The 16,794-nt window shown below is 41.8% G+C and overlaps 1 protein-coding gene across 1 annotated transcript; it reads right to left on the minus strand.

Annotated features, from left to right (window-relative positions):
• Positions 1–348: 348 nt before the first annotated feature.
• Positions 349–14,267, minus strand: ptpn6 (protein tyrosine phosphatase non-receptor type 6). The gene is made up of 16 exons (XM_062399957.1): positions 13,965–14,267; positions 13,573–13,647; positions 12,416–12,538; positions 11,059–11,253; positions 8,452–8,635; positions 7,470–7,586; positions 6,916–7,047; positions 6,176–6,272; positions 6,003–6,082; positions 5,708–5,854; positions 4,795–4,926; positions 4,560–4,714; positions 2,980–3,047; positions 2,729–2,880; positions 2,360–2,424; positions 349–1,222 (listed from the first exon to the last, which is right to left on the minus strand). The coding sequence occupies exons 2-16, from the start codon at positions 13,578–13,580 to the stop codon at positions 1,126–1,128; spliced, it is 1,752 nt and encodes a 583-aa protein (XP_062255941.1). The 5' UTR covers positions 13,581–13,647; positions 13,965–14,267; the 3' UTR covers positions 349–1,125.
• Between the last annotated feature and the right edge of the window lie 2,527 nt (positions 14,268–16,794).

The following is a 16,794-nucleotide window of genomic DNA, read 5'->3' on the forward strand; positions in this document are numbered from 1 at the left end:
TGTTGTTTTAATCATCTCAATGGGATTTGTTGTGTTGTTTTATGTCAGACACACACAAGTTTGCACTCTTATCCTTACTAGGAATTTGCATTGAATTCCAGTCATTGTGCAACTCATCCCTAACCTAATTATCTTGTTATTTCTATATCCTCATCCCCCCCATGACCCCTGACCTCTACAATAACCTTAGAGGCGTTTCATGTAACAGAGGGACACTATGTAAATCTGTGAAAACAACTTTAACCCCAAAACATGTTTTCCCTTTCAAATTGAAGGATTTATGTTATGCAGACCTTCTTTTTGTCTGAGGAGCTGACACTCAAAATCTGGTTAAATTTGAGACATGAAAAAGTGGAAAAAAAACTTTTAATATAAAGAGCCCACCTACACATTGATATTGTACTTTAATACTTTCCCCACATTACTCAGAAAGCCTCTCCTCCGACATCCGATGACCGACCTGCATCTTCGTGCTCGGTCTGAAATATCACTGACGTAGAAGACACAGACAATGTCACCACAACAATGGACGGATTATGACATAATGCCCCCCCAGGCTCAGACAAGTAAAAGGACCCCCGACTGAAAGAAGAGACACAAAACACAAGACACGTTTTGCGTCTCTTTGTCGTCTCTGTGTGTTTGTTTTTCATTTCTTAGAGATTCTTTTTTTGTTCTGTTGAGTTTCTCTTGTTGATTTTTGCAGGTTTCTCCGAGGGCCCCCTGGCTCCTAGGGCTCCGGGTTCCTTGGGGCCCTGGACCTGTGCCGTGTAGGCCCACTTCAGCTAGGCCCACCCTACTATATCCCCATGCATCCACTTCAGTTCAGTTATTTTTTTTATTTATTCAAAGTAGTGAAGTCTTTACATCTGTTGCCAAAAAAGCAATAATAAAGAGCAAAAAACGTCTTTACTAAAAATTAAGCAAAGAGTGTTCACACATGCTCCGCCTTTATATTTTTAACAACCAAGCATGACCTCTCATGTGCCTCATCAGAGGTCAATGACCTATCTCTGCTTTTAAACCATAAACATGTATGTTTGTATAATATCTTCACTGAAAAACTAATTCTTTAACATAAATATAATCACAGGACACATTTTGGCTAAAACCTCGCAGTCGCTCCTATTTCTTTCTCAACGAGCCACTTTTCTTGTCCGACTTCGGTTTCTTCACGTCCTTCTTTCCTTTTGACAGATTCTCGTAAACGTCTTCCGTTTTCCTGGAAATGAAAAACAAAGCCGGTGAGTGATTTATTTTTCGGCGATTCAGCACCTTTATGCATAAACCAGCAAACACTGAGGTTAACCAGAGAGGTTGATGAACAAGGCTGCTGCTTTAGAACAATTTAAACAGAGAAAAGCCCGAAGTTCAATCACTCCAAGCTGATGGCAGCGATCCAAGTGGGTCAGAGTTTACAGTGTGAGGATCTGAGTGATCCGGTGTGTGGGAGCCGTTTCATTGCCTCTGATTGGATAATTAGAACATTGTTCCAGTTAATACACGAGAGGCTCCAGAGCCCAGGGGTCACACAAACATTATTCACACAATAAAACACACATAGGAGGGGTGTGTTGAATTTGTGTGCACTCTGTAAAAAATAGTTTTAGCCTTGTTTATCTATTAAAGCATCACTTCACTGAGCGAATCTCATCGTGAATAGTGAAAACGGTTCAGTGTGAAGTTCTCTGTGGCTCTGGAGGAGTTTTACGCTGTTATTAAAAAGGTCCTGATAACCTTAAAGACTTCATATGTTTACAAACTGGTGGTGAGGGTTTTTAATATGTGCTCATTTAGCAGGTGAGGATCTGCTCACAGATGCTATTGAGTTTTAGATAATGTAGAATCAAGTCTTTTCGGCTCGTGACCCACACTACGGACTAAAAGTCAGGAAATCTCTTTGACATTAACAAACACCCATATTTGAGGGTTTCACAGAACTATTTCTGTTATTTTTCAAAAATACGAAAGAGTCCCGATGAACTTCTTTATTTACATAATTAAAACGGTGTCTTCCTCTTCTCTATGATCAGAGACACAAATATCTCTTATAAAATTCCCCAAACAGCTGAGATATTGTAATCTGGACTAAAACAGTTGAAGTCCTCCTAATAAAAACATAAATTAAATTATACCGAGGGGTTTATTTATAGTCCACAGAAATAAAAGCATGCAACTGAAGTGGACATTCAGCTTTTATCTTCCCTCCAGCCACAGCTCCATCTCTCTACTGAATGAGACAGTGAGCAGCTCGACTCTTCCTCCACAAACTGCTGATGTAAGGCTGAAGTTTTTAAAAGAAAGTAGGACGGTGGTGTGAGGTTTAGAGGGAAAATGTGAATTAGCCACACACACTCACTTTGAGACCTTCCTGGTCACTGGCTGGTGTTTGAGCTGCAGATTTCCGTATTCCGGCTCGGTTTCCTGGGGAGGAGAAGAGCAGACGGTTCAGATATAGGACTGATGTACTCAAGCACAAAGAAAGGTCATGTGGATGGTTTGGTCTTTGTGATTGAATGTTTTCTGTCTCAGGGTCAACGTTCGTCTTTCACAGCTGCTCTGATAACGTATCGGTCAACCTGTCGTGTGCTAATCAGCAGTCAGAAGTACAAAGGCCCTCTGTCACACAGATGTAGCTCTGATGATTTCCCCCACAACAACCTATATTCAGCCCCAAGAGAAGATTCAATCCCAGAGTGTGTTTGATGGTCCCGGCCCGGCTGCTCACCATAGAGGCGCTCTCCTTGGCCTTGGTGCTCTGTATGTACTCCAACACAGCCAGGTAGATGAACTTGTACTGTGTCTCCGTCTGCACCATCCCAGAGCGCTGCTCCCGCACCATCTGGATGTACTTTGGGATGTCGATGTCACAGTCCAGACCTGCAGGGAAGATGGAGAGGAGACAGAAAAGCATTGGATGGAGAATAAAGAATGCATGTTTCTCCTCAATACATGTCTCAATAACTACAAACGTGTTACCCAGAGTGTCAATGGTCTCGATGATCATGTCGATGACCATAATCGTGCCCGTCCGACCGATTCCAGCACTAAACAGAATCACAGGAGAAATTCAGTGAATATATCTTCCCATCACTCAAAACAATATGCATTTAAACTGAATGTCATTAACCCATGCTGGCTGCTCTGTGTGGTGCAGGCTAGATTGTTTTTTAATTGTGAATTGCTTTATGTCTCCTAAAAACATGCCTTCTTTCTTTACTCTCACCTCAGACAAACTGTATTTAACATGAATAAAGGGTCCAGTTCTTAAGTAAACATTGCTTCATTTAAAGGGCCACATGTCAGCGATGTTGGGAACCTCTGAGTGAAGGTAAAGTATCTGATTACTTCTGTGTGGCTTTGTTAACATGCGCACATACCAAAACACTTACACAAGGGTCAGATAAACATCAAGCAACAAGTTTTTAAAAAACACACAAACAGCTTCAGTGTCCCACAAATCACACGTGGAAAAATTCCACAAGGATAAATTGTCAGTTGACTGAAAACCTTTTGTTCGACTACGACTAATCTTAAGCCTAATAATATGATAATTTTAATCTTTAACTTACGAGTATAAGAAACCAGAGCCTGGAAAAATTAGTGCTGTGATATTTACATAACACAACGGAGTCAGGCATTTAAAACCTGAGGATTAATGATCTCTCTGACACGTGGGGTGAGCCACCATTTGGTTTAACTTCTACCTGTGAAACATATTGTCTTGTCCTGCAAATTCTTCCCATCCCCCTCAATGCATTAACAGCTTCTTGGGATGTGAGAAATAACTGTTTCGATTAAACTCAAGATCAAGAATAATGCATCGCTGATGGGTGGGGCCTGGTTGCATCGTGATAATTACAACGAAATGATCAACCAATCAATGGAATCAAATTACAAAACGTTTCATAATCAGTTCACTGTTTGGATCATTTATCAAGCTAAGAAAATGTCACTATTTGCTGCTTCCAGCCGCCTCAAACGTGAGGATTTGCTCATTTCTGTTTTATTATAATGTTAAATTGAACAACAGTCCCCTTATGAAACCACATTTAAATAAATGCTCTAGATCCATATTTTCACATTTGTATCTGCACCGAATTTCACACACTCATAAATATCCATCCCCTAAAGAGTCTTCTGAGAAATCAAGGAAAATCTAAAAAGCTCCCTATCTCAGATTGTTAAAGTGAAAGATAAAAGATTCTGGATCCACACCAAACTTTAACAAGTTGTACCCTGACCAGCACCTAATTCATTAACTCAGATGTGTGGTAAACGTTCCAGGAGTTGTTGTGTAATCTTGCTCATAAACCAACAAACAGACAAACCAACAAACGGACAGGGGTGAAATCAGAGGTATATATCAGGTATAACCTACAGCTAGTGCAGTTTTCAAGATTTTGTAGAGTAAATGTTAAATTAATTATTTGAAAACGTAACGACAAATTAGTCTGTGAAAATAAGGATGAATTTTAAAGCCCCAATAATGCAGTCAGTGCTCTGACGAATCGCTCAGCTTCACAGTTTGATTCCTCATCCGAATTATCCTCCAGTACCTGCAGTGGATGACTATGGGCCCAGCGTTGGGAAATTCAGCCTGTTTACAGTTGACTTGAGTGACGAAGCTGAGGACGCCGCCCGGCTGCTCAGGAACGCCGTGGTCTGGCCAGCTGAGGTACTGGAAGTGCCACACCTGACGAGATTTTTTTGGCTGTGAGACAGAAAAACATGTTAACAAGTCAAAGTCTGCGCACACAGTGAAGAGTGACATGCAGGGAGGTCGGCGGCTACCTTGTCCACGAGAGCGATCTCCATAACTCGGACTTTGTAATCAGCAGCTTCTCTCTCCGACTCGAAGGTCACCAGGTAGCCCCCCATCTCCTTGGTGGTTTGAAGGTCCGGCCAGTACGGGACACATTTATTCTGCAACAAAATAAAAATAAATTACTGAAATGAATCCGAACTCAATTTGTCACTTCAGTTACAAAGAACCTCTGCAGGGCTTAGAAATATGTTTCTGTATTTACCTCATATGTTTCAGCTGTTTGACTTCTAGATGGTAACTTCATACATTTTTATGGTATTTTTTTATTTATTTTAATAGTGATTATTGTATTGATTTTGATAATGGTACGTTGTAATGAATGTCATCTCTACTGTCCAGTTTACTCAAATAAATATATATATATATAGTTTTTTTAATTTCATTTTCAAGTCAGCTGTAATGTATTTATATGACTATTATTTAGGTATTATTTGTTTTTGTTTTGTCAAATGAGACTAAACTGGGCGGCTGTGGCTGAGGGGTAGAGTGGTCGTCCTTTATCCTGAAGGTCGGCAGTTCGATCCCAAGTCTTATCCATCTGCATGCCGAAGTGTCCTTGGGCAATATGCTGAACCCCGAATTGCCCCCCCCATAGAATAACAAAGAGCTGCCAGTAGATGCACTGTATGAAAGTGTGTGTGAATGGGTGAATGTAAAACTGTAAAGCACTTTGAGTGGTCATCAAGACTAGAAAAGCTCGTGTATATGTGTGTATATAAACACAGAACCATAAACTCCTCTCAGGGATCTGCCGTTAGAGATTATTAATAATACTAAATAACAACAATGTTACTTTCCCTTCTTGGCATTTTGAGAGTTGATTCAATAAAGACAGTTCGAATCCATCCATCTTTTCGTGACTGTTGCTCGGATACTGACCCTTCCTTTCTCGACCTCTCTGGTTGTCATGACGATCACGCGGGTGTTCTCCTGCCACACCATCTGCCAGAAATCGTTGACGGTCGACGCTAAGCAACCCTGACAGGCGATGTAAACCTTCTGATCTCCCGACTCCCACAGGGTGTTCTGAAAACAACGGAGCGAATCAATACACACAACAACCGTAATGTCACTGAACGAATCTGGAGGAGATGAGTGTCAGTTTCCCATTGTGTGTCTTTTTATGTTGTGGTCATTTTGTGTTGCTGTGAGCGCAGAGGGTTTGTACACAAACCTTCACATAGTTGCCGTTGATGTAGTCTGAACCCACGACGCTGGGATCTGCATCCTTCAGCACGACCCTGGTGTCGTCGACTTGTGGGAGACGGAAAAGACGTTTGGTTGAAATGATCACGGTCAGAACGAGGACGCTTTAATGTGATGACGCAGAGAAAGATGAAAACTCACAGGGGAGAATGTTCTTGTATCTGTTTTTGCTTTTGTTCTCAGGTCTTTGTCCTTCCTCCCTGCTCTTCTTCACCTTTGCCTGCAGCTTCTGCAGAGCCTGGAGGCACAGAGACATAGAATACAATAAATTAATCTAATTATAGTTTTATACCGACAAGAAATTATAGAATCAATCAATCAAACTCTCAATTTACTGGATCGTACTGGAGTTGCGTCTCCACCAGAGTCAGGAAGTCATGTAGCAACTTAGACGTTAGATAATCAATTTGTCGTTTCTTTGGCAAAAAGATAACACATTTGGTACAAGCAATTCGAGGAGGAAACATCAGGCTTTGGAAAAATTGCTAAATATTGTAGTCCTCTGTCTTGATATTCTGTGTACAAAAGAACGACTTCAATATTTGAGACTAAATGATGACATAAATAATGAAATAATTTGTAATTTGTCAGTGTAACATGTTTCCTTCTCCTTTCACTTGATATTAATTGTTTTTAACACGCATAGTGTTTTCAGTAAATATCACAACATAATAACAGCTGTTGGGATTTACTCTAGGACTCTGCTGCAGGGTTGATGTCTATCACCACCACAAGCCGGTGCTATAACACCTCTGCCGTCTTGACTGGACACAGAGAGGAAGTGACTCGAGATGTGAGAGGTTGATGTCAGTCAGTTGGTAAAAAAAGTGGTGCGATGTCTAATTTGACTTTTGGTGAGAAACACTGAGGTCAAGCCTTACGTCAAACTCCTCCCAGAAGCCGGCTTTGCTCTGCTCGGCCTGGCCCTCCGGCTGCTGCTGCTGCGTGGTCTGATTCAGCTCCTTCACTCTGCTGTCGATATCTGCTGCATTCACTCTGGTGGAGTAATATGGCTGAGAGGGGGGGGGGGGGGAGAAAGATAAGGATTATTCTATTATATAACGCTTTCTTTTCTCCATGTGCCTATTTTGAGTTTCTGTGTCTGTTTTATCTTCTTGTCTTTGTTTGGTTGAGGCCATAAAGGCAAATTCCAGTTGTTGATGTGGCAAGAAAGTGGTGGACCTTGAGAAATCTAATTATAGAAATGTTACGTGATGGAAAACCTTTGAGGTTGAGACCAACACAAAGCTGCGTGAGCGACACATGTCTGTGCTTCTCAGTTTATGATTATTTTCTAGAACGGTCAAACTGACCTGGAAGAGTGAAGGGAGGAAATATAAACAAGCAGAACCCGGTACAAACAGAAATACATAAATACACATCTGTACAAAAAAACTATTATAGACATGACTATGCCTCGGCAACTAAACCGTACCTGTTTGAGATGCACCCAGTTCCCGGACAGCTCCTCGATGCCCTTCCGCTTGTAGAACTCCACCAGGTCTGTGAGCGTGTCGAACATCTCCGAGCCCCCCACCGTGTACCTGTCGTTCTGTGAGGGCGATTGGCCGATTGCAACGTCACACATAGAAGGAATCGTGTGCAAAATGGAAATACGAGATATTTTTTGATAAAATATGTTTTTGCAGAAGCACAATACAACTTCATATCATTTAAATTATAATAGAAGTTAATGTGATATGTTTTTTTGAGAATAAAAATTACAGGCAAATAAATTGCATGTAGGATTTATGAAGGCCTACAAAGGTTATTTTTATGATTGTTTTAATTAAATAAATGACACAATTTACTGGTAATGAACATGATTTCCTCTGAGTGTGTTCTGATGTGGTCCCACCTCTGTATTGGAAACTGCAGTAACAGACTCTGAAGATTAGAGTCGACAATCTCCCCTGATCTTTGCCACGTGCTCATAAAAAGGCCCTTGTTGCCCTTCCAGTAATCTCGCATTAATCTCCTGCACCCCACCGATGCACTAAATCTTTTTATGACTTCAACTAAAATAAAATGCAAAGACCCAGACAGCGAGTAAACAACACTGTCTATGAAAATGAGTTTGAGAGACAGATGTGTGCGTTGAGCCGTGAACATCGTTCGACAGTGGGTGGACGGATTTACTTTTTGTTTGAACTACTGGGGGTCGAACATCTGTGGTAAAACTATTCTTGACATTTTGACACCAATGACGTGCTGAAACAGGAGCGACAGACTTTTATTGCGCAAGATGGGAAATGAGACTGCACAGCTTTGGGAATACCCCTCAGATGTTTTTTTGTGTGACGTGAAGCTGTTTCTGGGAATAATTCGGTGGAAAACTGATACAAATAAGTCAGAGCTTCATGTATTCATTACATTTTGTGCCATGGCCACACACACAGACAAGGACAAGCACCCACCTGGCACATTATCTTAATGTGGGAGACCCGTTTCCCTCCCGTCTTGCTCCTCTCGTCCGTCAGAGCGGACAGGACGAAGTCTCCAGGTTTGGACAGCGACTCTCTGACCAGGAAGGTCCCCGGCTCCTCTCGGGCACTGAGCAGCTTCTCTGCATTTGGGCCAGACAGGTGACCGTGGTACCACCTGCGTCAGAGAAAAAACACTGAGGGTCCATGATGCACGACATGCTTTCAAAAGGTTTTTCATGAGGTTAATTGTGTCTGTGGCTGTGACCTGCAAAAAGATGCATGACCCAATAACGTGCTTCATGCAGAATATGGACACTTTGCACGCAACTGAAAAAAATGCAAACGGAACGTCTGCTCTTTTAAACGTCCTGTACGTGAGCTCAAGAGGGCTGCGACTGCACTTTGAACCATGTGCATGAGTCTGTTCAAGGGTCGGGTAAACACGGATGTTGAACATTGAACTGTTCTCACCAGAATCATAAATGCAGCAAATTCAAAAAAAGCAAATAAAAATGACACAGATTAGATATATGTTCACCACTGCACTGTGTGTGTGTGTGTGTGTTTGTGTGTGAGCGCTCTGTTGAGTTCGGCAGAGACTTAATTTTAGGCACAGTTTTCGATTCTTCTTCTGAACTTCCTGCTTTGTGGTCGGAAAATTTCTGATGGTGGCTGAAGAGGACAGACTATTTATAGCCTGCCCCCCCCTACCGCACGCACACACACACACACACAAACACACACAAACACACACACACACACACCACCACCACCCCACCCCCATCTTCAGAAAAACCACCGCAATACACGACACACTGTCCCTCTCTGTTTTCTCTGCAGGTTTCTTAAGAGGGGATTATCTGATTTGCTAAAATCACAGTTTATTATTTACAGAAGAAAGTTTTTTTTTGATATCTTCTGCAGGTTCTATGAAGCACCTGCAGCGAAACAGCTAAAGGTTGTGTCCATGCTCTTTTGCAGAAGGTAAAGAACAACCTGGGCAGAAGGAAGAACTGACGGGTGACTCCAGCCATGCACATGCAGTTAACTGTCTGTGTCAGTCAGGGCTACAGTTGGAACTAGACAGACTGCGGTGGTATCAGCAGCTCTGATCAATCACATGCACGAGGCCTGACGAACAGAACACGGCATGGCATGGTGACCTGCTGTGTTGTGTGTGTGTGTGCGAACGTGCATTTCTCAGATGAGCAATAGAGAGAATGAGATGAGGAAGACGCAGTGTGAGAAAGAACACGGTGGTGTTGTGTGTGCAATAGAGGAAGACAAGGCAGGTCTGGCCATTGCTTTCAAAAGTGTCAAAACTTAAAGTTTCCAACCGCAGCAACAAAAGGGAAGTTAGACAACTGACAGAGAGAGAAGGACGGGGGGTGCAGACACACACACACACACACACACACACACACACACAAACACAATAGATTACAAGTTGTGTCCTCCTAAACTGATAGAATGGTAGAACTGTTGAATCCAGCTCCAGCAGCGAGGACATGGAATTCAAAAGTTCAATTTGGGCAGATCTGAATAAAAACTAGCGCTGAGTGGAGCACACACAACAAACTACATTTAAATTCACTTCACACAGATTCTTATTTGGATCTGCACCAACTTTCACACATTCGTAAATATCAGTTCCCTAAAAATGCTTTTGGGCGAGAAGCACCCATATGCATAATGTTAAAGTTAAATAATTCCTGGATCTGCTCCGTCTCTGGATCCACAGAGAAATTAAATGTCATCCTTCCACCAACTCTACTTTTCACATAATCAAACCAACAAACAAACACAAGACGAAAAAAGAACCTCCTTGGTGGCCGTAACAATATTAACGTCTATTTTTTAACCTACATTTGACAAACCGTAAATCTGAGTTCAAGACGTGTGTGTGTGTGTGTGTCTGTGTGTGTGTGTGTGTGTGTGTGTGTGTGTGTGTGTGTGCACCTATCAGAAGGATTTTGTAACATATTTGCGTTAATATAGTAAAAGACAGGTGACATTAAATAAAACATTTTTTAATGAGAAAATATAACTGTTGACAACTACTGTCCTTTACGTTCCCCCCTGAGGAGGTTGTGTTTCTATCTGTGTTCGTCTGTAACTTGGTGGACGGATGTGATACGGGTCAGAAAAGATCCCATTTGAATCTGGTGCGGATTCGGATCCAGGAATTTAGTCTTTCTTCATTGTGGGATCGAGCATTTTTTGAAAATTGTTAATACATTTTAAAAGAAATAATACGGAGATCTTGCTGAAGAAAATCAGATAAACTTCGGAGACTGATATCTGTGAGTGTGTGTAATTTGGTGCAGCTCGATCGGAGCAAGCAACTCCTAAATAAAAGGTATATACGCTCTATTGAACACTTTTAAATGTCTTTACAGCTGCATTTAAGCCTCATGAAGCCTCGACGGCTGTAGGTGGTGCACTGTGGGTGGCTCTTATCTTTATATTCAAAATATATCTATTTAAAAAGTGGCCACAGATGAAAAGTCTCTGCTCTGGAGGGAAAGATTCAATCTGCAAAATGACACTTAATATCCATCCTCTTTAACAGTGAGTTGCAGTGAAGCGGGCACACACCTCTCTGTGGTGGGGTCGGAGCAGTTGAGGGGGTACTTGAGATCGATGGTGGTGCCGTCTTTGTCCTGCAGGATGCCGCTCTCCGCCGTGTAGTACTCCACCAGCTCCGACAGGGTGGCGAACTTCTCTCCGCCATACAGGTCGTAGAAGTCGCCCGTGTTTTGGATCCGGATGTGCGTCACTATATCGTCCACCCTGAGACAAAAGAACCGTTAGGACCGCGCCAACTCACCGTCAGCAAGCTTTCCCTTCACCAAAAAAAACTGAACTTCCTGTGGAAAGTAAAGAGAAAGTGCTTCAACAGAAAAATATGATAAGAAATGTTTTAGTGTTCGATTGCGCAGCCGGACCCAATACTCTGCATGGTCTGTACATACTGTGAGCTTTCAGTGTCTCTGTTCTCTCACGCAAAGGCTGAAGTCATTACTGTCTGTCGATCACTAGAGAGGACAGGGTTTATCTCATCATTACCGTTATTTTAGAACCAGGAGTGTCTGTAATGTGATCATTAATAATCTTTACTAATGTTCAGAATTGTCAGATTGACCCTCACAGCGGCTCATGAGAGAGGAAACACCACCAAGCGAACTGACTTTCCCACAGAACACTGTACGTCTCCATAAATATAACACAAATGTCTCTGTCAGTTGAACAGACGCCTCTTTGAACCACAGACTGCCCGACTGTGATTAATGTTTCACTTCATCTTAAAGGCTGAGGCCCTGAATCAGAAGCTGTGTGTCACACAAACATCAGTAAATTCCATGTGTCAGGGGTTTCAGGATGGGTCACTCAATAAACCCTGACATTTCATCTGTCGACCGAGCGTCATTTACTCTATTTGTTAATTTATTCCCTTTGAAGCCAGGATATAAAATTGAATTCTTAAACATGTCAAAGGATCAGTCTTCGGTCTGTTGTGTTGTGCAGATCAACGAAGGGGGAGAAGTGTCAACGTTCATGTCTACGGTTGCAAAACACATGGTGTGCAAATTCAAGGTGTGATTTTAAAATGCCCAGAGAGCGCAGTGGAAAATTGGATTTCCGTCTTTACAGAGTATTTGTTCATTTGTCTCTTTTCCTCAAAGTTTTACAATCATGTTGCAATAAACAGTTAGATTCAAATACAGCTCATTCCTTTAGAAATTCAATTGTAAAGCATTAAAGATACGATTTGTGTGTTTTCGTGAGGAGCTGGACCGAACTACTGTGACAATCTATTTCTTTGTCACTAATGTTCTGCTTCAAGGTTTTGTAAGTGAAATAGCAACATGAGTCAGTTTTCAATCAACCATTGAAACAGGAGATCTTAAGATTTCCGCTCGGTTGTGTAATCTGTGGTGTTTTGCACCGTTACCTGACGGAGAGGGAGAAATCTCCCACGTTCTTCTTGCTGGGTCGAGCCAGAAAGCTGCCGTGAATGCCCCGGGTCTTCAGCACTTCTTCGGCCTGAAGGCCTGTGATGTCTCTGTGGAACCACCTGCATACACACACACACACACACACACACACACACACACACACACACACACACACACACACACACACACACACACACACACACACACACACATATATGACATTTTACCCAAATTGTATTTTGGAAACCATTAAAAAGTTTAAGGCAAAACACCGACATCTGGTAACTTGTGATGAGTGTTCGTTTTTATTGTTTTTAGATTGAACAAATAATTGATAGTTAAATGAATTGATACTGAAACCAAATGTTATTCTCATTCCTCCTCCTGCACACTATTCTAGACCGTTATTCTGCTCATTCCGTTTGCAGACCTGTTGAGGCATTATGTTTCTATGTGCAATCGAATTCTATTAAAAAAGCTCAATGTCGCAACACTGAACTGTAACTCATCACAACTACAGTTTAACCTAAAAAATAAATTGAATAAACTCAATTTAACATAAATGCACCAGTACAGACAAACTATTTAACGTCTGAGAACCACCGATATAAAAAACACTCTAATTCTATTTCTCTCATCGCAATAGTTTTCCTGCAAATGTATAGCTTTCAGAATTAAAAGTTAAAGTTCTTTATTTTACAATGTTCACTATAAAGCTTAGAATACGACTGAATATAAATATAAGCAAGGTGTTAAACTACTTTTGACCCTTAGATCGAATTTGCACTTGAACATGTTCGTTCCCTTTATCTCTTTGCTGCCACACGAGGGTTTTTATACAGAACGAGACAATTCGAAGGAGAAGAGTCACAGAAATAAAGAAGTGTCGACTCAAGGCAAAGGGAAGCTTGAATTTTGAGGAGTGGAGCGGGTTCGTTTCACAACTTCTGAGAATAAAGGTCCGATTATGACACAATTTCTCTACACACACACATCACATGATACAAGACGACGGCATGATGGGTCCACAGCTGGGGGGGAAGAAAGAGAAGGAGCAATGGAAACAGAGAAGTTGTCATCGCGAAACAGAGAAGTTGTCATCGCGACACAAACAGAGCCAGAGCTGGAAGGAACATTTCAGAGCCGGACTCACCGAACCATGTTGTCTGTGCACTCGTCCCGGGAGCAGAGAGACGCAGAATGATCGGTGGGGAAGCGTCACCTGAACCTGAACCACGAGTGGAGTATTACAATTTTTTTAATTTTTTTTTTTATCCCTAATGTTATAAACACACAGTCTGTTCCTCTCTACTTCCTCAGTTTACAGGAGAACACTCGCTCACTTCATTCCACTTGTGACACCATCCTCCATCTGTCTCGTTTGATAACTCCATATGTATCACACCACATTCACTAAACAACGCTCAAACTACACACACTCTCCTCCTCCTCTTCCTCCTCCTCCTCCTCCTCGGGTCTCCCTCCACCCGGTCCTCTCCCTGTCTCAACCCCCCCCATAAAAAGGGAAAGCAGGTGCACACTTACTCTTCTCAGCCGCCTCTGTCAACAAGTGACACGTCTCTGAGACGCTCGGACCGTCAACGTCTCTATCACCTCCCCTCTGTCGTTTTCTCTCTCCCCCCTTCCTTCCTTTTTTACGTCTCCTTTCACAAAACAGTGAAAACAAGAAGACACCAGAATAGCTGACGGGCCAGAAATTCTCTCCGCCTACAGCACATACAAGGCTTTTTCCTTTTTGTAAAGACGGATGAGAGAAATAAAAAACAAGAAAGACCATCAGATCTACTGTCCAGTTATTCCTCTTTGTCCTTAGGAAATAAAAAAAAATTAAGAAATACGGTTTGAGCTTCTCGTACCTAAACAAACCCACGCTCTGTCTCTTGGTCTGTTTGGAAGGCTTTCCCTTTCACCTGCCCACCTGCCATTGTCTGTTTGTTCTTTACTTCCAGGTGTGTGTGTGTGTGTGTGTGTATGTGTGCGTGTGTGTGCAACACAAACATCAGAGTCGCAGAGCACTTCCTTATTTGCAAACCAACCCTCCCATCTCTATATGTGTGTGAGCTGCTCTCAGTGGGTTTGAATATTTGTAACCGTGAACCGTCACTAACAGACCACTGAAACAATAACCCCGACGTTGCGAGATCCAGCAGGAGAGACACACATGCGCCAAATCCACACAGGAAAAACAAGTCTCATAAACAAATGAAGATTTTTATGAGCTGGCTATCAACATTTATCATGCAAATCATGTTCAGGGGATATTTCTGTCTCATGGTTAAAACTTCATAGAGTTTGACTTCTAAATGTTAATTAATATAGAAGTCCAGAACATGTTCCTCATCAGACTGTGAACTATAAACTGTGGGAAAGGTCGCACAAAGCTGTGTGAAGCTGCGACTGTGTTTGAACTTTGGGCATAAAGATAAGAATAAGTAGTAAAAAGGTAATTTACAGTAGTGCCACTATTGTATGTACAGACACACACACACACACACACACACACACACACACACACACACACACACACACACACACACACACACACACACACACACACACACACACACACACACACACACACACACACACACACACACACACACACACACACACACAGCACTGCAGATCTAGTTCACTGTGGTAACGACATATATCGCAGCTTGAATTCCTCTCCTCATTGGCTGGTTTAGATTCTCTTCCCCTCTGACGCAACAGAGCTTCACTTTTCAGGCTGGCACAAAAACACACACACACTACACAACTTATTTGTTTGGGTTCAGGCGGTTTACTGCAATTTGTCTCTGGAATTGCACTCTTGTCTAAACCTGTAAAACTTTACGATAACGTTTAGTGCAATCTTTGATGATTCCTGCTTCTTGACTGTGAATGTTTTCTTTTCGCTAAGTGTATTATAATATCTGGCTTTATCAGAGTTTTTAAGGTATCATTTGTTCTCTGGGAAACTGTACATGTATTAGAGATTTCTCCAAATGTTCTGACATTTGGACTTTGTTGTTTGGTTTCTTTAGAGGAGAAATTGAAAATATGTGAATAAAGTAAACAAAGATCTTTGGATCCACATCTGGATCGGTATCGCTACTGCTTCTTATGTCCTGTCCAATCTTTCGAGCTAATTTGAATTAAGTCCAACATGGTTCTTCAGGATAATCCACGTAGCAAAGAGAAGAAATGAAAAACAGAAAGAAGGAACACGGAAGAAAATGTTAAAAGTAAAGTAACTGAGAGAGAGAGAGAGAAAGAAGCAGCAGTAACATCAGTGCGCACATCAAACAAGGACAAACACATTTAGAGGGTAAAGATAAATGTGAAATGTAGGTCAGAGGATGTTGTTTTACGTTATAATATAAAATATATAAGACACTCACCTGTCAGACATGGTCTAGACTCGTCTTCTCTGCCGGATCAGCGGAATGTGCTCGTCTGCACCGTGACGAGTTGAATCCAGTTTCCTCCTCTGCAGCGTTTGTGTCTATGATGATGTTCAGTGTCTCTCCACCTCCGAGCAAACCGAAACCCACAGAAAGAGTCAGGTTAAATATACAGCACCTCATGTACTTCTGACTTGTATTCGCTCACAGTCCAGCAGTGGCTCGGGTTGGGCCTCCGACTCTCTCCCTCACGAGAAGACATCAGGCTCCTTTACCAGCCCGGCCGACCCTCCGGCCCTGTAATTGACTTTAATTTTCTAAATTACTCGACTATCTAAGGGATCAAATCTGCTTGTTCCTGTCCCCTTCTTCCCTGTGTCCTCCCTTCATGACCTTTTCCACACACAAAAGGCTCCTTCTCATTTCCCATGTTATGCTGAATATCAGCATTTGCCTTAATGTAAATTTCACATTTTCGTGGTTTGCATGCAAAGTGAATCAAACGTCACAAAAGTGTAACAAGTTTTCCTGAACTGGTATCAGTACTCACTGAATAGTTTTAATCGGGAGCAAAAGGAAACATTTTGATGCAACAAGAACGGGACTATGTGGAATATGTGGATATCTGCACCAAAACAGGGTCACAGTGACAGAAATATGAAGTGTAAAGTGTGTTCAACAGCTTAACAAGGCATATTAGCATGCTAGCATTTTCTAACAGACCTACACACAAAGTGCAGGTGAGATTGTAATATGATTTACAGTAGTTTGGACATTAAACCAAAGAATTTGACAAATTCAAACGTTTGACCTGAAGATCACATACGATGAAAAGTAAAAGAAGCCATTTTACAAAAAGAAAGGTCAGTGGATCACTAAGGTCAGAAGTTATCACAGTGAAAATGAATGTTAAAAACAACTTATTGTGGTTGTCGTCGACCAACTGATGTTTCAATCATACGTCG

Source organism: Platichthys flesus, chromosome 11 (assembly GCF_949316205.1).
Source record: "Platichthys flesus chromosome 11, fPlaFle2.1, whole genome shotgun sequence".
NCBI lineage: Eukaryota > Metazoa > Chordata > Actinopteri > Pleuronectiformes > Pleuronectidae > Platichthys > Platichthys flesus.

Bases quoted from the DNA above. Each gene is read 5' to 3' on its own strand.
- ptpn6 (XM_062399957.1), bottom strand. The intron at 5,855-6,002 runs GTTTGTGTACAA...CGTTGTTTTCAG, and splicing joins TCAACGGCAACTATGTGAAG to AACACCCTGTGGGAGTCGGG. The intron at 1,223-2,359 runs GTGAGTGTGTGT...TTTCATTTCCAG, and splicing joins GTGACCAGGAAGGTCTCAAA to GAAAACGGAAGACGTTTACG.